Here is a 25,247-nt window from a genome sequence, read left to right as displayed (position 1 = left end):
TTAAGAAGAGAAATTGTACAAAAAAAGAAAAAGAGGCGGGGTTTATGCCTTTGTGGCTGTGCTAACCAATGACGACCGTTTACACGTCAAAGTTTAGCGCCGACTGTCGATTTTTTATGACGGAAACAGGGCCGAGAAAACAAGATTTGATCATCACAAAACACAGTATGAAATCCTTTATTTATACAACAAATATTAATGGATTAGAAAACACTCAAGATATGTCCGGTTATTCCCCAAATGTGGTTATTTCATTCAATTGTATCAATGTTCATATTTCTGTTTTGTAAGGTGACATATCTAGAAGAAAATAGTATAACATACAATGGGAATGATATTCAGCCTTCCATTGAACATCAATCACACAGATATTTGTTGTATACATTCATGAAAAAGAGTACAAATTAGCAGACATGTTCACAAATGACAGAACTATCACATAGCGCAATGCATAGGTTTCAGTACATTATACATTACAGCCAGTCTTCCATCTTCACTTATTCCCACTGGGCACAGACGTTTATTCCACGTTGGTTCAATTTCATTGAAAATATGTGGAAACAACATTGATTCAACCAGTGTGTGCCCAGTAGGTTCATCCTAGGGCCTGTGTGGTCCCCAATGACTCCTGTGGAAATTGTATTACATCCATGTCTATTTCACAAAAAGTGTGGGGTTTTTTGCAAGTAGAAAATACAAATATTCCAAAAATTAATGCATTTGTTTAATGACATAACAAATTGCCTGATTGACAGTCTGCCAACCACAAACTCCTTTATAATCACATTCTTTAGAACACAGAGTCATATTCAATATAATCAAAGCAATGTCTTCCTCTGAAGCAAATCTGGGTTACATTACTGTGCAGCAACAGGTAGCTGGGTAGTTATCAGCGCTGACTTTGAACTCATTTCCATAGACAAAGTAAATGTGTGAGTCTCCCTTCCATTTGTAGGTCACCTTGGTGACAGGAATCAACTCAATGGTCTGGCGCTGCAAAGGGAGAGCGAGTGCGAGAGAGGATTCTGTTATTAAAATAAGACAAATACCATGACAAACCTTTTCAACTTAGAACAAGCAAATGCACAAACAATCTTCCAGCATAATAAGATACTTGTTGTTATTTGAATCATGAGGTGTGGGAAAAAATGTCTGTACCTGTTGTAGAATGCGTGAGGTCTGAGAGAACCTGGCTTGGTGCTCCCTCACTAAACGCTCTGCAGCACGCACCACATTAGAGTCTGGGAACCCCATCACTGGGTAAACCTGCACGACAGAGGATAAAAACTGATAGGAAAAACCCACTGTCTCACATACATCACCAAATATCTTCATTTCATGCAGACTGATGTCATATTCCCATAAAAATATGACTTTTGTTTTTACCATGTACTGAGCGTCCCTAAACATTTCCTGCCCGGACACCTTGCTCAGGTTGACCACATGCAAACCACTCGACTGTTCCACAATGTAGTCGTCAAGATTATTAGTCCTAGTAAGTATGGATACAGAATTTGAGGAAATTAAGTTAAAGTTGAAGATAAGCAATCAACAAATCTTCTAGTTAAATCATACAAAGGAAGCAGATATCTACAGATAACACCAGCACTCACTCACCATATAACCTTGAGGTTGATGAAGACCAAAAGCTGTCGTTTGCCTTTACAGGTCTTACACTCCCTTGACCCTTGACCATGACAATGGCTGCAACTGATGAGATAAACAACAGGTCAACCACACCACCCAAGTCCCTGAGAGGCCATAGGGAAATTACTGAAATACAAACACTGTACTATAGCTACACACAATTTATTTTCCCCATATTTTATTTGATTTTAAATGACCTGTGTTTAAAAGCTGATAAATAGAGTGCATAACACACTTACTTGACCCTTCCCCTCCCTTGGCAATGATGGCATCGATCACCACTACTACGGTTACCAGCTCCATTGCACACCCAGCAGATTTTCTGGAAGCGATGATAAAACAAGGAAATAACACAGCTGACACACTTTATAGAGCACCAAGTGACAACACCACAGATTAATTATTTAGGCTATTGTTCGTGACAGTTAGAATGAACAAAGAGAGAATCACATTCATTCAAACTGAAAGTAACTAGTAGTTTAGTTAATGTGAAGGTGCAGTTAATTCAGTAGTCAAAATATTGAATTATCTTCTTTTTTTTTTTTTCATTGTTACCAAGGCTGCAATGCAACTGTGAATTATCGTAACTTAATATTGTCGTTTTTTTTTAAAGAGTCCACTAGAGATCCTGGTTAGAGTCCAGGCTCTGTTGCAGCCGGCCGCAACCGGAAGACCCATGGGGCGGCGCACAATTGACCCAGCGTCGTCCGGGTTAGGGGAGGGTTTGGCCGGCAGGGATGTACTTGTCCCATCGCGCACTAGCGACTCCTGTGGCGGGCCGGGCGCAGTGCATGCTGACACAGTTGCCAGGTGTTCAGTGTTTCCCCCGACACATTGGTGCGGCTGGCTTCTGGGTTAAGCGGTCATTGTACGGGAGTTGCGATGAGACAAGACTGTACCTAAAAATGAGGATACCATGAAATAGGGAAAAAATATAAAATAATAATCTGACTGTTGGCCAAAGATGTGTTTTAATCCTGCACAACTGGCTATATGGTAAACCATTCTTCATGGGAAGGGGATGCATACTCTCCACGCGTAGCAGGGTGTTGCGGTCTGTGGGCTTTGTATGTAATGCATCATTCTCTTTGATGTTCCAGATAGTTTATTTTTCTCTTATCAGTCTGCAGGGTGCAATTGAGATATTCAGTAATCTCATTTACCCACGTTTGGAATTAATTTAGAATGAATCCTTCCCAGAGCACAAAAAAACATCTATGTATCTCTTCCATAGAAAGGCTCTAAAAAATTATGATGATGCTTATTGTGCTGGGCCAATTGTGCACAGCCCCATGGGTCTCCCGGTCGCGGCTGGCTATGACAGAGCCTGGACTCGAGCCTAGAATCTCTAGGCACTGCATAGACCACTGCGCCACTCGGGAGGCCCCTCAACAGTCAAAATTTCTAAAAACAAAACCAAAGAAGAAAAACAAAACGCAACAGTCTTTTGGTCTAAGTATCACCAAGTGTTAAGATAAAAGAAAACCTGAAAAAGCATTGTCATATTCTGCAATCAGACAAAAGAATTGCACACCTATTCAATGAACCCCCACTGGTACAAGCATGGCAGCAATATTGGGGACAGCCTAGTGAGATCTGACCTGCCCCGAGCCCACTTAGACACTCTTGGGATCTACAAATGTGGCTCATATGCCGTTTAACAGCACTACAAAAATATATATTTTCAGACACCCAGGCTGAAAAATCCTTAGGGGTGTTCTCATGCAAGACAAAAGGAGAGTGATGCCTACTGGATCTCCTCTCTAAAAACACTGACCCCTAGTGGTCTGAAAATTGACTTTGACCTCAGGCCCATTTTTATGAATTAGTCCCATTTTTAATGAACAATTCTGCTAAATTAACATATTCTTTCTACAGTTTATCAGCGTGAAACCCAAGATGTTCCCTTTGTTGATAATACTAATTGTGCATTACAGTTGAACCAAAAGATTACATGTAACAAAGATTAAATGAAAACAATGAAATATGTATATGAAATTAAAATAATGTATACTGATGATAATACTATGTACAATATCAAATTATGTTTTACTATTATTTTAACAGTTACACTATATGGCTTTGTGGCAACAGTTTCAGTAAGGCCCTTTCCTGTTTCAGCATGAAAATGCCCCCGTGCACAAAGCGAAGTCCATACAGAAATAGTTTGTCAAGATTGGTGTGGTTGAACTTGACTGGCCTACACAGAGCCCTGATCTCAACCCCATCGAATTGGAATGCCGACTGCGAGCAAGGCATAAACAACCCAACATAAGTTCCCGACTTCACTAATGCTCTTGTGGCTGAATGGAAGAAAGTCCCAACATCTAGTGGAAAGCCTTCCCAGAAGAGTTTAGGATGTTTTTGTTTTTGTTAGAGCAGCAAAGGCGGGACCAACTCCATATTAATGCCCATGATTTTGGAATGAGATGTTCGACAAGCAGGTGTCCACTATCCATATACTTTTGGTCATCTAGTGTATGACATCCCTCACTATTGGTCATTGGTTGCACTAATTGCAATGTTTGTCTACATAACCTGGTTCAAGCATTCATGACATCAACCTGAAGAATGCACAGTGATGCCGAATCGTTGGTGGTTTACCCATTAAATTACTAGGAGTTTGTATAGAGTGTGGGACTCCCTTTATTATAATTTTTTATAGCCTATAGTTTACTCACTGTTAGTAAGCACCTTCACCAACATTTTTATTTATTTCACCTTTATTTAACCAGGTAGGCTAGTTGAGAACAAGTTCTCATTTGCAACTGTGACTTGGCCAAGATAAAGCATAGCAGTTCGACACATACAACAACAAAGTTACACATGGAATAAAGAAACATAGTCAATAATACAGTAGAAGAAAAAAAAAGTCTATATACAGTGAGTGCAAATGAGGTAAGATAAGGGAGTCAAGGCAATAAATAGGCCATGGTGGCTAAAGTAATTACAATATAGCAATTAAACACTGGAATGGTAGATGTGCAGAAGATGACTGTGCAAGTAGAGATACTGGGGTGCAAAGGAGCAAGATAAATAAATACAGTATGGGGATGAGGTAGTTTGATGGGCAGATTGGCTATGTACAGGTGCAGTGATCTGTGAGCTGTGCTGACAGCTGGTGAGTAAAGCTAGTGAGGGAGATATTAGTCTCCAGCGTCAGTGATTTTTGCAGTTCGTTCCAGTCATTGGCAGCAGACAACTGGAAGGAAAGGCGGCCAGATGAAGAATTGGCTTTGGGGGTGACCAGTGAGATATACCTGCTGGAGCGCGTGCTACGAGTGGGTGCTGCTATGGTGACCAGCGAGCTGAGATAAGGTGGATCTTTACCTAGCAGAGACTTGTAGATGAGCTGGAGCCAGTGGGTTTGGCGACAAGAGTGAAGCGAGGGCCAGCCAACGAGAGCGTACAGGTCGCAGTGGTGGGTAGTATATGGGGCTTTGGTGACAAAACGGATGGCACTGTGATAGACTGCATCCAATTTGTTGAGTAGAGTGTTGGAGGCTATTTTCTAAATGACATCGCCAAAGTTGAGGATCGGTAGGATGTTCAGTTTTTTACGAGGGTATGTTTGGCAGTATGAGTGAAGGATGCTTTGTTGCGAAATAGGAAGCCGATTATAGATTTAATTTTGGATTAGAGATGGAGAGTCTGGAAGGAGAGTTTACAGTCGAACCAGACACCAAGGTATTTGAAGTTATCCACATATTCTAAGTCAGAGCCGTCCAGAGTAGTGATGCTAGACGAGCGGGCAGGTGTGGGCAGTGATCGGTTGAAGAGCATGCATTTAGTTTTTCTTGCATTTAAGAGCAGTTGGAAGCCACGGAAGGAGAGTTGTATGGCATTGAAGCTCGTCTGGAGGTTAGTTAACACAGTGTCCAAAGAAAGGCCAGAATTATACAGAATGGTGTCGTCTGCGTGAAGGTGGATCAGAAAATCACAAGCAGCAAGAGCAACATCATTGATGTATACAGAGAAGAGAGTCGGCCCGAGGATTGAACCCTGTGGCACCCCTATAGACTGCCAGAGGTCCGGACAACAGGCCCTCCGATTTGACACACTGAACTCTATCAGAGAAGTAGTTGGTAAACCAGGCGAGGCAGTCATTTAAGAAACCAAGGTTGTTGAGTCTGCCAATAAGAATGTGGTGATTGACAGAGTCGAAAGCCATGGCCAGGTCGATGAATACGGCTGCACAGTAATGTCTTTTATCCATGACAGTTATGATATCATTTAGGACCTTGAGCGTGGCTGAGGTGCACCCATGACCAGCTCTGAAACCAGATTGCATAGCGGAGAAGGTATGGTGGGATTCAAAATGATCGGTAATTTGTTTGTTAACTTGGCTTTCGAAGACCTTAGAAAGGCAGGGAAGATTAGATATAGGTCTGTAGCAGTTAGGGTCTAGAGTGTCTCCCGCGGCAGCTTCCCAATCTTTGGGAATCTCAGACGATACGAAAGAGAGGTTGAACAGGCTAGTGATAGGGGTTGCAACAATTTCGGCAGGTCATTTTAGAGAGAGAGAGGGTCCAGATTGTCTAGCCCGGCTGATTTGTAGGGGTCCAGATTTTGCAGCTCTTTTAGAACATCAGCTGACTGGATTTGGGTGAAGGAGAAATCAGGAAGGCTTGAGTGAGTTGCTGTGGGGAGTGCAGAGCTGTAGACCGGGGTAGGGGTAGCCAGGTGGAAAGCACGGCCAGACGTAGAAAAATGCTTATTGAAATTCTCAATTATAGTGGATTTATTGGTGAGGTGTGCGTGCGCCACCTCATACTTTTTATTTAACTTAATATTGACACTTACATTACCAACTCCGGCACATTCATTGCAGGGAGTTCTTCCCATCCCCAAACAGGTATGACAGTTCTATTGATGAAATTACAGTTTATAAAAAGGCATATTTAATCATTTCAGACATTAATATTGTATTCAGAACAGGTTATACAAAATAAATTCAAATGGTACGATGTGTTAGGAAAATACTGTGTATTTCCAATGCGGACGACAGGCATCAGATAACTTCATACAGTTGAAGTCAGAAGTTTACATACACTTAGGTTGGAGTCTTTAAAACTCTCTTTATCAACTACTCCACACATTTCTTGTTAACAAACTATAGTTTTGGCAAGTTGGTTAGGACATCTACTTTGTGCATGACACAAGTAATTTTGCCAAAAATTGTTTACAGACAGATTATTTCACTGTATCACAATTCCAGTGGGTCAACGTTTATATACACTAAGTTGACTGTGCCTTTAAACAGCTTGGAAAATTCCAGAAAATTATGGCTTTAGAAGCTTCTGATTGACTCAAATTATGTCAATTAGCCTATTGGAGGTGTACTTGTGGATGTATTTCAAGGCGTACCTTCAAACTCAGTGCCTCTTTGCTTGACATCATGGGAAAAGCTAAAGAAATCAGCCAAGACATCAGAATTATTTTTTGTAGATCTCCACAAGTCTGGTTCATCCTTGGGAGCAATTTCCAAACGCCTGAAGGTACCATGTTCATCTGTACAAACAATAGTACGCAAGTATAAACACCATGGGACCACGCAGCTGTCATACCGCTCAGGAAGGAGACGCGTTCTGTGTCCTAGAGATGAACGTATTTCGGTGAAAAATGTGCAACTCAATCCCAGAACAACAGCAAAGGACCTTGTGAAGATAATGGAGGAAACAGGTACAAAAGTATCTATACCCACAGTGAAATGAGTTCTTTATCGACATAACCTGAAAGGCTGCCCAGCAAGGAAGAAGCCAATGCTCCAAAACCACTATAAAAAAAGACAGACTACGGTTTGCAACTGCAAATGGGGACAAAGATCGTACTTTTTGGAGAAATGTCCTCTGGTCTGATGAAACGAAAATATAACTGTTTGGCCATAATAATGTTATGTTTAGAGGAAAAAGGGGGAGGCTTGCAAGCCGAAGAACACCATCCCAACCATGAAGCATGGAGGTGGCAGCATCATGTTGTGGGGGTGCTTTGCTGCAGGAGGGACTGGTGCACTTCACAAAATAGATGGCATCATGGAAAATTATGTGGATATATTGAAGCAACATCTCAAGACATCAGTCAGGAAGTTAAAGCTTGGTCACAAATGGGTCTTCCAAATGGATAATGACCCCAAACATACTTCCAAAGTGGTGGCAAATTGGCTTAAGGACATCAAAGTCAAGGTATTGGAGTGGCCATCACAAAGCCCTGACCTCAATCCCATAGAAAATGTGTGGGCAGAACTGAAAAAGTGTGTGCAAGCAAGGAGGCCTACAAACCTGATTCAGTTACACCAGCTCTGTCAGGAGGACTGGACCAAAATTCCCCCAAATTATTGTGGGAAGCTTGTGGAAGGCTACTCAAAATGTTTGACCCAAGTTAAACAATTTAAAGGCAATGCTACCAAATACGAATTGAGTGTATGTAAACTTCTGACCCACTGGGAATGTGATGAAAGAAAGAAATAAAAGCTGAAATAAATAATTCTCTCTACTATTTTTCTGATTCTGATTTTTACTAGGATTAAAATGTCAGGAATTGTGAAAATCTGAGTTGAAATGTATTTGGCTAATGTGTATGTAAACTTTCTACTTCAACTTTATATGCAGGACCAGTCAAACGTTTGGACACACCTACTCATTCAAGGGTATTTTTATTTTTTTTACAATGTAGAATACTTCTGAAGACATCAAAACTATGAAATATGGAATCATGTAGTAACCAAAAAAGTGCTAAACAAATCAAAATATATTTTATATTTGAGATTCTTCAAAATAGCCACGCTTTGCCTTGACAGCTTTGCACACTCTTGGCATTCTCTCAACCAGCTTCATGAGGTAGTCACCTGGAATGCATTTCAAGTTCATTTGTGGAATTCCTTTCCTTCTTAATGTGTTTGAGCCAATCAGTTGTGTTGTGACAAGGTAGAGGTTGTATACAGAAAATAGACCTATTTGGTAAAAGACCAAGTCCATTTTATGGCAAAAACAGCTCAAATAAGCAAAAAGATGAACAGTCCTTCAAGACATGAAGGTCAGTCAATGCAGAAAATGTCAAGAAAGTTGAACGTTTCTTCAAGTGCAGTCACAAAAACCTTCAAGCACTATGATGAAACTGGCTGTCATGACGACAACACAGGAAAGGAAGACCCAGATTTGCCTCTGCTGCAGAGGATAAGTTCATTAGAGTTAACAGCACCTCAGATTGCAGCCCAAATAAGAGTTCAAGTAACAGACATCTCAACATCAGCTGTTCAGAGGAGACTGCGTGAAATCAGGCCTTCATGATCGAATTGCTGTAAAGAAACCACTACTAAAGGATACAAATAAGAAGAGACTTGCTTGGGCCAAGAAACACGAGCAATGGACATTAGACCGGTGGAAATCTGTCCTTTGGTCTGATGAGTCCAAATTTGAGATTTCTGGTTCCCAACCGCCATGTCTTTGTGAGACGCAGAGTAGGTGAACAGACAATCTCCGCATGTGTAGTTCCCACCATGGAGAAGGAGATGTGACGGTGCTTTGCTGGTGACACTGTCTGTGATTTATTTAGAATTCAAGGCACACTTAACCACCATGGCTACCACAGCATTCTGCATCGATACGCCATCCCATCTGGTTTGTGCTTCGTGGGACTGTCATTTTCTTTTCAACAGGACAACGACCCAAAACACACCTCCAGGCTGTGTTAGGGCTATTTGACCAAGAAGAAAAGTGATTTAGTGCCACATCAGATAACCTGGCCTCCACAAACACCCACCATCAACCCAATTAAGAAGAGAAACCAGAAAAGCTGGTTGAGAGAATGCCAAGATTGTGCAAAGGTGTCATCAAGGCAAAGGGTGGCTACTTTGAAGAATCTAAACTATTAAATACATTTTGATTTGTTTAATAATTGTTTGATTACGACATGATTCCATATGTGTTATTTCATAGTTTTGATGTCTTCACTATTATTCTACAATGTAGAAAATAGTCAATAATAAAGAAAAACCCTTGAATGAGTAGGTGTGTCCAAACTTTTGACTGGTACTGTAACATATATTTTTTCTGTATATTTTCTGTCATGCTTTAATCAACAGAGAAATAGATACCTTGACAGATGAGGTGTTGGGAACTTTGATGACCTGTTTGTCATCCTGAAAAAAGGTGGGGGCTTTGGCAGGGATATCCCAGGGCCCAGGGGGTGATTGGGTATAGGCATCCACTGGCTGACCTAAACCAAAGAAAATAATACAAATATAAGATCTAAATAAATGCAGATACTACAGTGGAACGGAACATTTAAATAGGGTCATTTGAATCACCAATATTAGTTACCATTGTATGGCTGCTGACTCCATTCAGTGGTTCTTGACTCATTAAAGGTTTCTAGGCGATACTGAGAATGCAAAAAAAAGAAGGAATATTATATTACAAAGAGTTGAGTAATTCCTTCCTTCACTGTTGGTGATACATACATTATATTTGAAACTTTAGTGCCATCTAGTGTATATTTTTCACATTCTCTGGTTTGGGCCTGTCACTCTTTTATCAAAATAAAGGGACTCCTTTTAAAAAGGGGAGCATGGGGTGCAATTATAGATGGCCACAGGTAGTCAGTTTCGACCCCAAACTAAACAGCTGTCAATATTCAACATTAACACTCAAGATCAAATATTCACAGAATAATAGTTTTCATTTGTCCCTCACTCAGGTCATCAATTCTGTAAATATCTGAAAAGTGCGATTATAACAGGAAGTTGAAGCGCAGGAGAAGAAAAAAAAACAGAAAAGCCTAACAGTAAGACCCTTCAATTTTCAGAAAGGGCAGAGTAAAAACATGAATCTTACCCTATATGTATTGTATGCCTCCATGTTGGTTATCACGCCATCCTTAACTGGTGCTGAACTGTAACAGCACTTACTGGAGGCATACTGGCTAAAGGCCTCCCGGGCAGTGTCTTCGGTGATAGATGGGATACTGTGGAGGATAAAACAACCACATATTTGTCAGACAACTACACAATTGAAAGTGTACACATTGAGTCTCAGTTCAACTGTCATCACGGGTAGTCTAGTTAAGTAAGTACAGCACCACTTAAGATAAACCTGTTTTCAAGTTTGAAGTTCAAGAAAGTAATAAGCTATAAACAGGGTCAGTTCCAAAACCATATTACAATGTGCAGGGATACTGGAGTCATAGAGGTAGATATGTATAGGGGTCAGGTGACTAGGCATCAAGACATATGATAAACAGAGTATCAGCAGCGTAAATTATGATTGTATGTTAGTGTGTGTGCAGAGTCAGTATAAATGTGTGTGTTTTGTCCTGTGAGTGTGCAGAGATAGTGCAAACATAAAATACAAGGGTCAACTCCGATAAGAATCATTGCTGATCAGATCAATCGTTATTTGTCACATGCCAAATACAACAGGTGTAGACCTTACCGTGAAATGCATACTTACGAGCCCTTAACCAACAATGCAGACTTTTAAAAAAGAAAAATGGGTAAAATAAACTAAAGGAAAAATAAAAACACAATGAAATAACAATTATGAAGCTCTATACAATGGGTACCGGTACCGAGTCAATGTTCAGGGGTACGGGTTAGTCGAGGTAAAGGTTAGTACGGGTCAGTCGAGTGGTAAAGTGACAATGCATGGATTATGAACAGAGAGAAGCAGCAGCAGCATACAGTGCATTCAGAAAGTATTCAGACATGGACTTTCTCATATTTTGTTAGCCTTATTCTAAAAATGATTACATTTAAAAAAAACTTCAATCTACACACAATACCCCATAACGACTATGCAAAAACAGTTTTTTTATAACATTTTTGTCAATGTATTAAAAATGGAACATATACCAAGTTTTTCACAATTCCTGAAGTTTACATACACTCAATTAGTATTTAGTAGCATTGCCTTTAAATTGTTTAAGTTGGGTCAAATGTTTGGGTAGCCTTCCACAAGCTTCCCACAATGGGTGAATTTTGACCCATTCCTCCTCACAGAGCTGGTGTAACTGAGTCAGGTTTGTAGGCCTCCTTGCTTGCACATGCTTTTTCAGTTCTGCCCACAAATTTTCGATAAGATTGAGGTCAGGGCTTTGTGATGGCCACTCCAACACCTTGATTTTGTTGTCCTTAAGCCATTTTGCCACAACTTTGGAAGTATGCTTGGGGTCATTGTTCATTTGGAAGACCCATTTGTGACCAAGCTTTAACTTCCTGACTGATGTCTTGAGATGTTGCTTCAATATATCCACATAATTTTCCATGATGCCATCTATTTTGTGAAGTGCACCAGTCCCTCCTGCAGCAAAGCACCCCCACAACATGATGCTGCCACCCCCATGCTTCACGGTTGGGATGGTATTCTTAGGCTTGAAAGCCTCCCCTTTTGTCCTCAAAACATAACGATGGTCATTATGGCCAAACAGTTCTATTGTTGTTTCATCAGACCAGAGGACATTTCTCCAAAAAGTACAATCTTTGTTCCCTTTTGCAGTTGCAAACGGTTTTGGAGCAGTCTCTTTTTCCTTGCTGAGTCGGCCTTTCAGGTTATGTCGATATAGGACTCGTTTTACTGTTGATATAAATACTTTTGTACCCGTTTCCTCCAGCATCTTCACAAGGTTCTTTGCTGTTGTTCTGGGATTGATTTACACTTTTCACACAAGTACGTTCATCTCTAGGAGACAGAGCGCGTCTATTTCCTGAGTGGTATGACTGCTGCGTGGTCCCATGGTGTTTATACATGCATACTATTGTTTGTACAGATGAACATGGTACCTTCAGGCATTTGGAAATTGCTCCCAAGGATGAACCAGACTTGTGGAGATCTACAAATGTTTTTCTGAGGTCTTGGCTGATTTCATTTGATTTTCCCATGATGTCAAGCAAAGAGGCACTGAGTTTGAAGGTAGGCCTTGAAATACATCCACAGGTACACCTCCAATTGACTCAAATTATGTCAATTAGCCTATCAGAAGCTTCTAAAGCCATGATATCATTTTCTGGAATTTTAAAGGCATCTTAGTGTATGTAATCTTCTGACCCATTGGAATTGTGATACAGTGAATTATAAGTGAAATAATCTGTCTATAAACAATCGTTGGAAAAATTACTTGTGTCATGCACAAAGTAGATGTCCTAACCGACTTGCCAAACTATAGTTTATTAACAAGAAATTTGTGGAGTGGTTGAAAAACAAGTTAATGACTCCAACCTAAGTGTATGTAAACTTCCGACTTCAACTCGATGTATGTATGTATGTATGTATGTATGTCAATATGCATGTGTGTGTGTGTCCTGTGTAGTTTGCAAGGACAGCTATGCAGAAAAATATGTATGACGAGACAAAATTATGGCAATTGTATTTTACACCTACTTCCAGTTTGATTGTGCGGGACCAGGCTGGGGCTGAGGGGCTGGGTAAGATGGCATAGGAGGGGGCAGGTATCCACCTACAGTAAACAGTCAAACATAATGAGAAGGGCTTTCAACATGTTTGTTATTAGGGAGTTATTACTCTATATGGAATTTCCAACCATAAGGAACAGCGCTGGTGTGGTACGTGACTTGTTTGCTAATAAAACGAAATATCACTGGCAGGAAACATAGGACCATGGATCTCAGGTCACATACCTTCACCCCCGGCCACCGTCCCTTCATATCCTGGCACGGTGTCAAACATACTGGCTGGAGGAGCGCTAGGGCCGTGGAAGTCGCACACAGGCGGGGCAAACATTGCTGAGAAAGAAAATACAAACCAGTTCAGATTCAGGAGTGAAGAGCAGGTCTGGGGTCCATTTGAATTGAAGGCAGTTGATTCAGGAAGTGATTTCAATTAAAAATTCCAAAAAATTTAGATTTTTTTTTGAAAAGCTTACCGAGAAGTTATTGAAAAGATGCTGTTTTTTTTCTCATTTAGATTTATTTAAAGTTCACTTCCTGAATTGACTGCCTTTAATTCGAATTGTCCCGCTGCCCTGGTGAAGAGACACTTACATATAACTGTGGTCATTTGAACCAGCTTAAATCTCTTAAAAATCAGTGCTTGACTTGGGATGGAAGAAGTGCAGGAGCTGTCTTTTTCCAAGACAGTCGATTAGACTTTGTTCACCGAAATTCACAAATGACATTATGCTATTATGATTATTCACTGTTAATGGTTTATACACTTTTCCCATGACTTTCAACCAAATGTCCATTACTATTATAGCCTATGTGAAAAAGTAAGCATTATTGACACTGGGAAACTGCGGTGTCTGATCCCATGTAGACCTACCACCTGCCGTTGTGCCCTTGATCAAGGCACTTAGGCCCCCACACAAAGCTGCATTGTAAGTCACATGTTGCCAACCCTCCATCTGGAGAGCTCCTGGGTGTGCAGACATGGCTTTTTCAACATTACAACCAAGTACTTTAGTCTTTATAAAAGTATTCCCTCATTCAATAAATCAGGGACCAAAATTGATAAATTAGGCTACTTCAAAGAAAGGTATCCAACTAGACATGTTTACATTTAAGGCTCAAATATGAATGTTTCAGGGGAGATCTATGCACAGGAAGCTAATTGTCATTAGGCTATTCTTAATTATATTTTTACGTTGTCGTAATTACATGGCTACCGTTTAATTAATAGAGGGGAACGCCAGCTTTCCAACGGTGCAGATTTAGTTAGGCTCTACAGTGCCGGTGGAAAGGCAACGACGAAATAAATGCTTAGTTAGCTATAGCTACCTAGCGAGATAACTGCTACAAGTTATGTTTTGAGTTGGCGATCTAGTTTGTCTGTCATTATTTTATACCTGCTGCTGAAATGTCGCACTCTTCTCCGGCAAAGGCGTACACGGAGCATACTCGGACATGCAATGAAGGGCCATTCCGATAATTGCTTATATGCAGTTTTATAATTGATTGATCATATTTAGAAGTATGCTTTTATGAATTACATTAAAAACAATTATTAAACTAATTTCCATGACCTCCCTCGTTTGACAATTTGAAACAGCGCACCATGCTATTCAAGCTGGGACATTTTCAATCTGCGCAATCTCGACAAGTCTACTGTCACTCACAGATTCACAGACTAAAGGCAAATAAACATGAACAAATCGGAATCAGGAAATGAATGCCCACTCTCCATTTCTGTTCAATGAAGACCCCGCCTTAATCAAGTTTTGTTTGCCACGGTGTGTATAGCTATAGGCTACTTTGTTTTTATAGAGGAGCTGGCACTCAATTCTCCAAAAATTAGAAGCGCCGGTATTGCGTTCCAGACAGCTCCAGCCCAAATCAAGCACTGCTTAAAATAATGATAAAACCTCACTTAAAATATCTACTGGTGTGGCCCCATGCCAGACTATTGAACTAAACATCAAATTGACCCCTGATCCGCATTGACAGAGCATAAAGGTGGGGGAAAAACCTAGTTGTTGTAGACCTCATACAAACGTATTGGTTGCTACAAAATAAAATTTAGAACATCACAACATTGTTACCTGTTTCCTAGGTGACACTCTGACACAGTTGAAAAGGTAGCATACATACAGTGGCAAGAAAAAGTATGTGAACCCTTTGGAATTACCTGTACTTCTGCATGAATTGGTCATACAATTTGATCTGAGCTTCATCTAAATCACAACAATAGACAAACAGTCTGCTTAAACTAATAACACAAACAATTATATGTTTTCATGTCTTTATTGAACACACCGTGTAAACATTCACAGTGCAGGGTGGGGAAAAGTATGTGAACCCTTGGATTTAATAACTGGTTGACCCTCCTTTGGCAGCAATAATCTCAACCAAATGTTTTCTGTAGTTGCGGATCAGACCTGCACAATGGTCAGGAGGAATTTTGAACCTTTCCTATTTACAAAACTGTTTCAGTTCAGCAATATTCTTGGGATGTCTGGTGTGAACTGCTCTCTTGATGTCATGCCACAGCATCTCAATCAGGTTGAGATCAGGACTCTGACTGGGCCACTCCAGAAGGCGTATTTTCTTCTGTTGAAGCCATTCTGTTGTTGATTTACTTCTGTGTTTTAGGTCGTGGTCCTGTTGCATCACCCAACTTCTGTTGAGCTTCAATTGGTGGACAGATAGCCTTACATTCTCCTACAAAATGTATTGATAAACTTGGGAATTCATTTTTCCGTCGATGATTGTAAGCTGTCCAGGCCCTGAGGCAGCAATGCAGCCCCAAACCATGAAGCTCCCTCCACCATACTAGAGGTAGAGGTTTTGATGTTAGTGTGCTGTGCATTTTTTCTCCACACAGTGTTGTGTTCCCTCCAAGCAACTCAACTTCAGTTTAATCTGTCCAAATAATATTTTGCCAGTAGCACTGTGAAACATCCAGATGCTATTTTACAAACTTCAGATGTATAGCAATGTTTTTTCTGGACAGCAGTGGCTTCTTCAGTGTCCTCCTATGAACACCATTCTTGTTACGTGTTTTAAGCATCGTAAACTCTTCAACAGAGATCTTAGCATGTTCCAGAGATTTCTGTAAGTCTTTAGCTGACACTCTAGGATTCTTCTTAACCTCATTGGGCATTAGGCGCGGTGCTCTTGCAGTCATCTTTGCAGGACGGCCACTCCTAGGGAGAGTAGCAACAGCGCTGAACTTTCTCCATTTATTGACAATTTGTCTTACCGTGATGAACATCAAGGCTTTGAGAGATACTTCTCTAACCCTTTCCAGCTTTATGCAAGTCAACATTTCTTAATATTGGGTCTTCTGAGATCTCTTTTGTTCAAGGCATGGTTCACGTCAGACAATGCTTCTTGTGAATAGTAAACTCACATTTTGTGAATTTTTTAAAGGGCTGGGCAGCTCTAACTAACATCTCCAATCTCGTCTCATTGATGGGACTACACATTAGCTGACTCCAATTAGGTTTTAGAGAAGTCATTAGCCTAGGGGTTCACATTATTTTTCCAACCTACACTGTGAATGTTTAAATGATGTATTCAATATAAACAAGAAAAATACGTGTGTGTGTGTGTGTATATTATTAGTTTAAGCAGACTGTCTTTGTCTGTTGTGATTTAGATGAAGATCAGATCACATTTTATGACCAATTTATGTGGAAATCCAGATAATTCCAAAAGGGTTCACATACCTTTTCTTGCCACTGTACATATTTGAAGGCACATTGACTGATTAGCCTCTCTCCAAAGTATTGTCCATACTCAAAATATTGATTTGCAGATAATTTAACGATTGTCTACTTCATCCTGGGAGAACATTTATTCAAACTATAAGACCGAGCTGCGGTTTCAGCTGTCAAAAAGTGAATTGTGTGGCAGGAGCACCCATTCCGTAATGTACTGTAGTACATTTGTTTTCAGTTTGTATATTGGTTTGATACTCGAGTTAGTTCATCAAGGTACTAGGATGATATATCTAGAATCAGATGGCGATCGAGAGCAAGTTACAGCTTATTTTCTTCTCCCTTCTGTTTGGTTGTCAAAATGTGATTTACAAGCCAGTTTATGCTTGAAACGTGGTCGGAGGCTCCATAAAGACTATAGTGGGTGTGATGAAATTTCATTCTGAGGCCAAATTGAGCTCCTCCTCCAAAATTTTGTAACAATGCTAAAAGTCTCTGAATGGTCAATCCGAAGACTGAAGTGGCCATACAGCATTTACTGGGATGCAGCATCCGCAGACAACAGGGATTTCATACTTTTTGCTCTTAGCAAAGCAGAGCTATTGTTAAGGAAGTTGTAACGGAAGTGAGTTTGTGTTGATACAGGATGTACCGCCCCCACCTACCAATCATGTCACTGCAGAGCTATGGAGCTCTCCACATTGTTCTTTTTTTTTTAGAAGTGCATGGGGATGCAGTACTGAGCTTGATTTGACCTCTGTATGCCACCTGAGGCTCCGCAATTGCATCACACCCTCCATATGAAGCCTACAACCACATTTCAGATCAAGCATAAATTGGCTTTGAGAGCTCCACATAGCTCTGCATTGACGTGATTAGATGATGGTAGATGAGAGTGGAAAGTCCTGTATAAAGACAAATTTGCTTCCTTGACAACTTCTTTCACAATAGCTCTGCTCCACTAAGCGCAAGAAGTATGAAAGTCCTTTAGTCTGGATGAACAATCAGCCGATCCCTGGTGTTTATAGATTATTTATTTTTATTTTTATGAACTACATACTTAAACCAATTTAGTATTTTCCCACAACATTTATATTAAAAAAGTATCTTGTTTATTACTTATGAATTATATGTAAAAATATGAGCCAAAAACCCCCAAAATAGGTCAATGTCCCATAGGGCAGCGCACAATTGGCCCAGCATCGTCCGGGTTTGGCCGAGGTAGGCCGTCATTGTAAATAAGAATTTGTTCTTAACTGTTAGTTAGATAAAAGGTTAAATTAAAAAAAAAAAATTCTCACTTGTATGCAACCTACTGTAGCCTACTTGAATGACCAATAGAGCTAAAATCACTTGTAGCAATGTCACTGATGTCTCTAATCCATGATACACAGATTAGAATTCACATTTTGAAGTTCCCAGATTATAAATGAATATTTCACTGTCCATGAGCTATAGATCTACGGACAAGTATGATGGGTTTCAAGTGCGATGGATAATGTTTTCAAAATTCCTCCCCTTTGATTTTCTACAAATATTTCTCCCATTACAGCTGTGGTTATTCATTCTCGTACAGATCAAATTTTTCAATAGCTTTTACTTCAAATGGCATATAAACTACCAGTCAAACGTTTATAACACCTACTCATTCAAGGGTTTTTCTTTATTTTTACTATTTTCTACATTGTAGAATAATAGTGAAGACATCAAAACTTTGAAATAACGCATATGGAATTATGTAGTACCCCCCCAAAAAAGTGTTAAACAAATACAATTTTAGATTATTCAAATAGCCACCCTTTGCCTTGATGACAGCTTTACACACGCTTGTCATTCTGTCAACCAGCTTCACCTGGAATGCTTTTCCAACAGTCTTGAAGTAGTTCCCACATATGCTGAGCACGTTGGCTGCTTTTCCTTCACTCTGCAGTCCGACTCATCCCAAACATCTCAATTTGGTTGAGGTCGGTGGATTGTGGCTCCCAGGTCATCTGACTCCATCACTCTCCTTCTTGGTAAAATAGCTCTTGGTTTCTTTGCAGCAATTCGACCATGAAGGCCTGATGCACATAGCCTATTCTGAAAAGTTGATTTTGAGATGTGTCTGTTACTTTAACTCTGTGAAGCATGTATTTGGGCTGCAATTTCTGAGGCTGCTAACTCTAATGAACTTATCCTCTGTAGCAGAAGTAATTCTGGGTCTTCCATTCCCGTGGCGGTCCTCATGAGAGCCAGTTTCATCATATCGCTTGATGGTTTTTGCAACTGCATTTGAAGAAACTTTCAAAGTTCTTGATATTTTCCACATTGACTGACCTTCATGCCTTAAAATAATGATGACGGTCGTTTCTCTTTGCTTATTTGAGCTGTTCTTGCCATAATATGGATTTGGTCTTTTACCAAATAGGGCTATCTTCTGTATACCCCCCTACCTTGTCACAACACAACTGACTGGCTCAAACACATAAAGAAGGAAAGAAATTCCACAAATTAACTTTAACTAGGCACACCTGTTAATTGAAATGCATTCCAGGTGACTACCTCATGAAGCTGGTTGAGAGAATGCCAAGAGTGTGCAATGCTGTCATCAAGGCAAACGTGGCTACTTTTGAAGAATCTCAAACATAAAATATATTTTGATTTGTTTATCACTTTTTTTTGTTACTGCATGATTCCATGTGTTATTTCATAGTTTTGATGTCTTCACTATTATTCTACAATTTAGAAAATAGTAAAATACAGAAAAATTCCTGAATGAGTAGGTGTTCTAAAACTTTTGACCAGTAGTGTACATCTAAAACCCTTTGAGTTTTAGTCTTGGACCTCCCCCTGTCCATAGTAATATTTATTTAACTGATTTTACATAAATATTTCCTGTGATAGGTCTAAATTTCAATAGCTTTACACTTCGTCCGTATGGGCTACAGATCTACAGACAAGTGTTGTGAGTTCCTTGACCTTTCTTATCAAATGTACACTTTTTTTCCCCCTCCCCTTGGTCCCCTTGGAAATATATATTTTTTAATGTTACTGCTTTGGTTACTAATTCACATACATATCTACTTTTCTATAGCTTTATATCCAGATGGTTTTGAAATCTAACACTGGAAATACTTTCCAATATTGTACATATTTAACATAGTCACCTCCAAAATATTTGGCACCCTTGATAAAGATAAATAAATCATTCAAATAGTGAGATATCACATTATTTTATACTAACACAATTGGTCAGCGAAAGAGATTTTTTTTAACACCTGTTTTCAATACACCAGCACTTTCCCCTTGCAACGATAACGACACTGAGCCCTTTTCTAAAATGTTTTATGAGATTGGAGAACACATTGGGAGAGATGGTGTTTTCACATATAGTCCTCTTTAAAGTGAACTCCGGGGTAAAGAAATTGCAAAATAACTGTTATCTTTGTATTGACACTGCCCTTGCCTTTGAATAAAGACAATTATTTTGCCACTTCACATATTGTGGTCTGAGTCCTCTTTGCATTCACATTGCTGTGTTTAAAAAGGAACCAATATCTTTTTCCAACATTCACGTAATGCACTCTGGGTTTTTACAAAGTGCAGGACAAGCCATTCCATCTGAACGTGCTATCGGACAGCTAGATATACCTACTTACATTTTGTAAGCTAATAGATAGCATTTAGATTTTTTTAAATGAGGCATAATAATTGTAATCAGAAGATACCAATAATATTTGTTAATAGTAACAGCATAAATAGCTAAATAATAACTGCAGATTAAATAATGCTGTATTAAATCATTTAAATTGTACACACAATGTAGGCTACTGCCCTTTAAGAGTGTCAGGACTACCTGACATGATGACTCCTTGCTGTCCCCAGTCCACCTGGCCATGCTGCTGCTCCAGTTTCAACTTCCACCTGACTGTGCTGCTGCTCCAGTTTCAACTGTTCTCTTATTATTATTCGACCATGCTGGTCATTTATGAACATTTGAACATCTTGGCCATGTTCTGTTATAATCTCCACCCGGCACAGCCAGAAGAGGACTGGCCACCCCTCATAGCCTGGTTCCTCTCTAGGTTTCTTCCAAGGTTTTGGCCTTTCTAGGGAGTTTTTCCTAGCCACCGTGCTTCTACACCTGCATTGCTTGCTGTTTGGGGTTTTAGGCTGGGTTTCTGTACAGCACTTTGAGATATCAGCTGATGTACGAAGGGCTATATAAATACATTTGATTTGATTTGATTTGCCATGATTATCATCAAATGTTTTCTTCTCACACTATTCAAACCCAACAATCGAATAAAGAGCTATGAAGCTCTCTTAGCCTATAGATAACATTATTAACAAATAATCTGAACATCATGTCAGTATAAAACTCCACACATATTTTGGTATTTATGTGCATCCTTGAGAATCGCTAATAAATATCCAAAAACAGCGCACGGTTCTCTCTCCCACAAACCTGCACATCATCATCTTATCTCTTTTGTGACACCAACGTGAGCGGTTATGGCAGGAGAAACAGTGTTGCAGTAGTCTAGTGTGTGGTGCGGGAATAATGACACGCTAACCTGGGGAGCTTTGTGTTCACATTGTCCTAAAAAAGGGAACCAGGCTGTGGAATTCAAGCGACCCAAACTCAGACCAGAGACTCAATCAAATCTTATTAGTCACATACGCCGAATACAACAGGTGTAGTGAAATGCTTACTTACAAGCCCCTAACCAACAATGCAGTTTAAAAAATAAAAATAAGAAATAAAATGAATTACAGCGCAGCAGTAAAATAACAATAGCGAGACTACCACTGTTGTGTCATCGGCAGATTTTATGATGGTGTTGGAGTCATGCCTGGCCTGGCCGTGCAGTCATGAGTGAACAGGGAGTAAAGGAGGGGACTGAGCAAGCACCCCTGAGGGGCCCCCGTGTTGAAGATCAGTGTGGCGGATGTGTTGTTACCTACCCTTACCACCTGCTAGCGGCCCGTCAGGAAGTCCAGGATCCAGTTGCAGAGGGAGGTGTTTAGCCCCAGGGTCCTTAGCTTAGTGATGTGTTGAGGGAACTATGGTGTTGGAACACTGAGCTGTCGTCAATGAATAACATTCTCACATAGGTGTTCCTTTTGTACAGGTGGGAAAGGGCAGTGTGGAGTGCAATAGAGATTGCATGATCTGTTCGGGCAGTATGCAAATTGGAGTGAGTCTAAGGTTTCTGGGATAATGGTGTTGATGTGAGCCATGACCAGCCTTTCAAAGCACTTCATGGCTACAGATGTGAGTGCCACGGGTCAGTAGTCATTTAGGCAGGTTACCTTAGTGTTCTTGGGCACAGGGACCTATGGTGGTCTGCTTAAAACATGTTGGTATTACAGACTCGGACAGGGAGAGGTTGAAAAAGTCAGTGAAGACACTTGCCAGTTGGTCAGTGCATGCTTGCAGTACACATCCTAGTAATCCATTTGGCCCAGCTGCCTTGTGAATATTGACCTGTTTAATGGTCTTATTCACATCAGCTACGGAGAGCGTGATCACACAGTCGTCCAGAATAGCTGGTGCTCTCATGCATGTTTCAATGTTATTTGCCTCGAAGTGAGCAGAGAAGTAGTTTAGCTTGTCTGGTAGGCTCGTGTCACTGGGCAGCTCTCGGCTGTACTTCCCCTTGTTGTCTGTAAAGGTTTGCAAGCCCTGCCACATAAGACGAGCGTCGGAGCCGGTGTAGTACGATTCGATCTCAGTCCTGTATTGGCGCTTTGCCTGTTTGATGGTTCGTCAGAGGGCATAGCGGGATTTCTTATAAACTTCCAGGTTAGAGTCCCGCTCCTTGAAAGTGGCAGCTCTAGCCTTTACCTCAGTGCTGATGTTGCCTGTAATCAATGGCTTCTGGTTGGGGTACGTACAGTCACTGTGGGGACAACGTCATCGATGCACTTATTGATGAAGCCAGTGACTACTGTGGTGTACTGTTCAATGCCATCGGAAGAATCCCGTAACATATTCCATTATGTGCTAGCAAAACAGTCCTGTAGCTTAGCATCTGCTTCATCTGACCACCTTTTTTATTGACAGTCACTGGTGCTTCCTGCTTTCATTTTAGCTTGTAAGCAGGAATCAGGAGAAAATAATTATGGTCAGATTTGCCAAATGGAGGGCGAGGGAGAGCTTTGTACACATCTCTGTGTGTGGAGTAAAGGTGATCTAGAGTTTTTTTCCCTCTGGTTGCACATTTAACATGTGGATAGAAATTTGGTAAAACAGATTTAAGTTTCCCTGCATTAAAGTCCCCAGCCACTAGGAGCGCTGCCTCTGGATGAGCTTTTTCCTGTTTGCTTATGGTGGAATACAGCTCATTGAGTGCGGTCTTAGAGCCAGCATTGGTATGTAATGGTATGTTGACCGCTACGAAAAATACAGATAAACTCTCAAGGTGGATAGAGTATCTCATGATAAACTTCCTTAGATTTTGTGCACCAGCTGTTGTTTACAAATATACATAGTCTTGTCTTACCAAATGACTCTGTTCTATCCTGCCGATACAGTGTATAACCAGCCAGCTGTATGTTGATAAAGTCGTCGTTCAGCCATGACTCCGTGAAGCATAAGATATTCGTTTTTTAATGTCCCGTTGGTAGTTTCATTTTCCTCGTAGGTTGTTGATTTTATTTTCCAATGATTGCATTTTAGCTAGTAGAACGTAAGGCAGTGGGGGTTTATTCGATCGCCTACTAATTCTCAGAAGGCAGCACGACCACTGTCCTCATTTCATGCACATGACGGGATTTGGGGAAATAGTATGTCCTTCACGTCGGGCTTGTTAAAGGGAAAAAAAGCTTCTGCCAGTTCATGGTGAGTAATCGCTGTTCTGATGTTCAGAAGTTCTTTTCGGTCATAAGAGACAGTAGCAGCAACATTATGTACAGAATAAGTTAAAAAATAAGTTACAAACAATGCAAAAAAAAACAGTTAGTTAGGAGCATGTAAAACGTCAGCCATCTTCTCCAGCGCCATGATACATGACTGAGATGGCCATTGCAAAATGTTTATTTTTGTGGTCAATTTACCCTATATTTGTGGATTTTTATGTAGCTTGAGGTTATTGTCTTGCTGGAAGATCCACTTCCAGCCAAGTTTCAGTTCTTGGAAGAGGCAACCAGGTTTTTGGCTAAAATGTCCTGGTATGTGGTAAAGTTCATTATGCCGTTGACCTTAAAGTTCCCCAGGACAGGTGGAAGCAAAATAACCCCATAAAATCAAAGATCCAACACTATATTTTACAGTAGGTATGTGGTCATTTTCTGCATATGCCTCCGTTTCTAAACACCAGACTCATCGCTGATGGGCGTGGCCAAAGAGCTCTACTTTCCTCTCATCTGACCATAGCACCGGTTCCAATCCAAGTACCAATGCTATTTAGACAACTCCAGCCGGTACTATGGCCCAATGACATGAAAATAGAGCTATTTGGCCACACACACCAGTGGTGGGTTTTGTGTCAAAATAAATAAAAAGAAGCATACGCCGATTCTAGATATAGCACCCTAGGAACTTCCGTCAGAGAGTAATTGACGAGCAAAGCCCCCCACGAATAAATCTACTTGTTTTGAATTGAAATTACACGACGTCATCATTCACAGCAGCAGAGAGCACTTCAGATGGCATTTTGAAATTGAATCATTACAGCATCAGGTCTACAAACAAATACTTTATAACGTTTTATAATGTTCAAAAACTCCCACAATGATGTGGGAATTCACACGACAGAGGCTATTATTCTTCAGGTGCAAATACAACTAGTAGATAGGCTAATAATTCAACATAATACATAGACGATGAGATGGAATCACGAGATTACCTGGACTTCCTTCTGCTATTGGTGCATATCCAGGATTGGCGGTGCCATAAGACCCATAGCCGCTATGAAGATATAACAGGTAAAGTTAAAGTAGAAGAGCAATGTGAGATTTAAATTGCTACAGACTGCACGTTCTATCAAGAGGTGCATTTGATTGTATCATCACAGAGGACTGTGTTGGCTCTCATATATTGAAAAAGTATAGTATATATATGCTAGGCCTAATACCAATCTCCATACATACATGAATTTTACACAAATGACGTTCTCACCTTAAAATCGGGGTGCTCTCCATTTCCACCTAAACTTTCACAACATTCAAAGAAATAATGCAAGTGAGAGTTGGTTCCCTTTAGGTTCCCACCCTTGCATGTGTTTTATGTAAGATTATCGTAAATCATAACACACATCCACAAAAATCCCCTTCGTCTGTGGTTCAATGACTCGCAACTCTTCCTCTTTTTTAAAACAAAGCTGATGAAAAACACAATTTCCCCTTAACAATAACTTGACACAATTTCGATTTAGGCTAAGCTATGACCTATCTCGTCGTTTAGGTTCGTGTTGAGGAAGTTCCGTGGTATTTGGGACACTGATCTTGGATCAGTTTACGTTTCTTGCTAACAATGATAATGACAATTGTTTGGGTGCTGGAAGCGG

General features: G+C 40.3%; 1 protein-coding gene across 4 annotated transcripts; it reads right to left on the bottom strand.

The window, feature by feature from the left end:
- Positions 1–161: 161 nt before the first annotated feature.
- Positions 162–25,232, bottom strand: ssuh2rs1 (ssu-2 homolog, related sequence 1). 4 transcript variants are annotated; one of them, XM_020458688.2, is made up of 13 exons: positions 24,860–25,231; positions 24,588–24,649; positions 13,277–13,381; positions 13,020–13,095; positions 10,479–10,608; positions 9,966–10,026; positions 9,740–9,861; positions 6,451–6,513; positions 1,887–1,969; positions 1,618–1,710; positions 1,387–1,492; positions 1,159–1,266; positions 162–993 (listed from the first exon to the last, which is right to left on the bottom strand). In XM_020458688.2, exons 1-13 carry the CDS (start codon positions 24,880–24,882, stop codon positions 853–855), a joined length of 1,173 nt encoding a protein of 390 aa, XP_020314277.1. In that variant the 5' UTR covers positions 24,883–25,231; the 3' UTR covers positions 162–852. The 4 variants fall into 4 exon arrangements, with proteins under 4 accessions (XP_020314277.1, XP_020314275.1, XP_031659316.1 ...); XM_020458686.2 differs by having other exon boundaries at positions 1,159–1,492; positions 24,860–25,227; XM_031803456.1 differs by lacking the exon at positions 6,451–6,513 and having other exon boundaries at positions 24,860–25,220.
- Between the last annotated feature and the right edge of the window lie 15 nt (positions 25,233–25,247).

This window comes from Oncorhynchus kisutch, linkage group LG24 (genome assembly GCF_002021735.2).
Source record: "Oncorhynchus kisutch isolate 150728-3 linkage group LG24, Okis_V2, whole genome shotgun sequence".
NCBI lineage: Eukaryota > Metazoa > Chordata > Actinopteri > Salmoniformes > Salmonidae > Oncorhynchus > Oncorhynchus kisutch.
The sequence above is the reverse complement of the archived record's forward strand: the minus strand, read 5'-3'. Positions and strand labels throughout refer to the sequence as shown.

Bases quoted from the DNA above. Each gene is read 5' to 3' on its own strand.
- ssuh2rs1 (XM_020458686.2), bottom strand. From the start codon at position 24,882: ATGGAGAGCACCCCGATTTTAAG. The intron at 10,027-10,478 runs GTAAGATTCATG...TTGCATTCTCAG, and splicing joins AGGCATACAATACATATAGG to TATCGCCTAGAAACCTTTAA. The intron at 9,862-9,965 runs GTAACTAATATT...TCTTTGGTTTAG, and splicing joins GAGTCAGCAGCCATACAATG to GTCAGCCAGTGGATGCCTAT.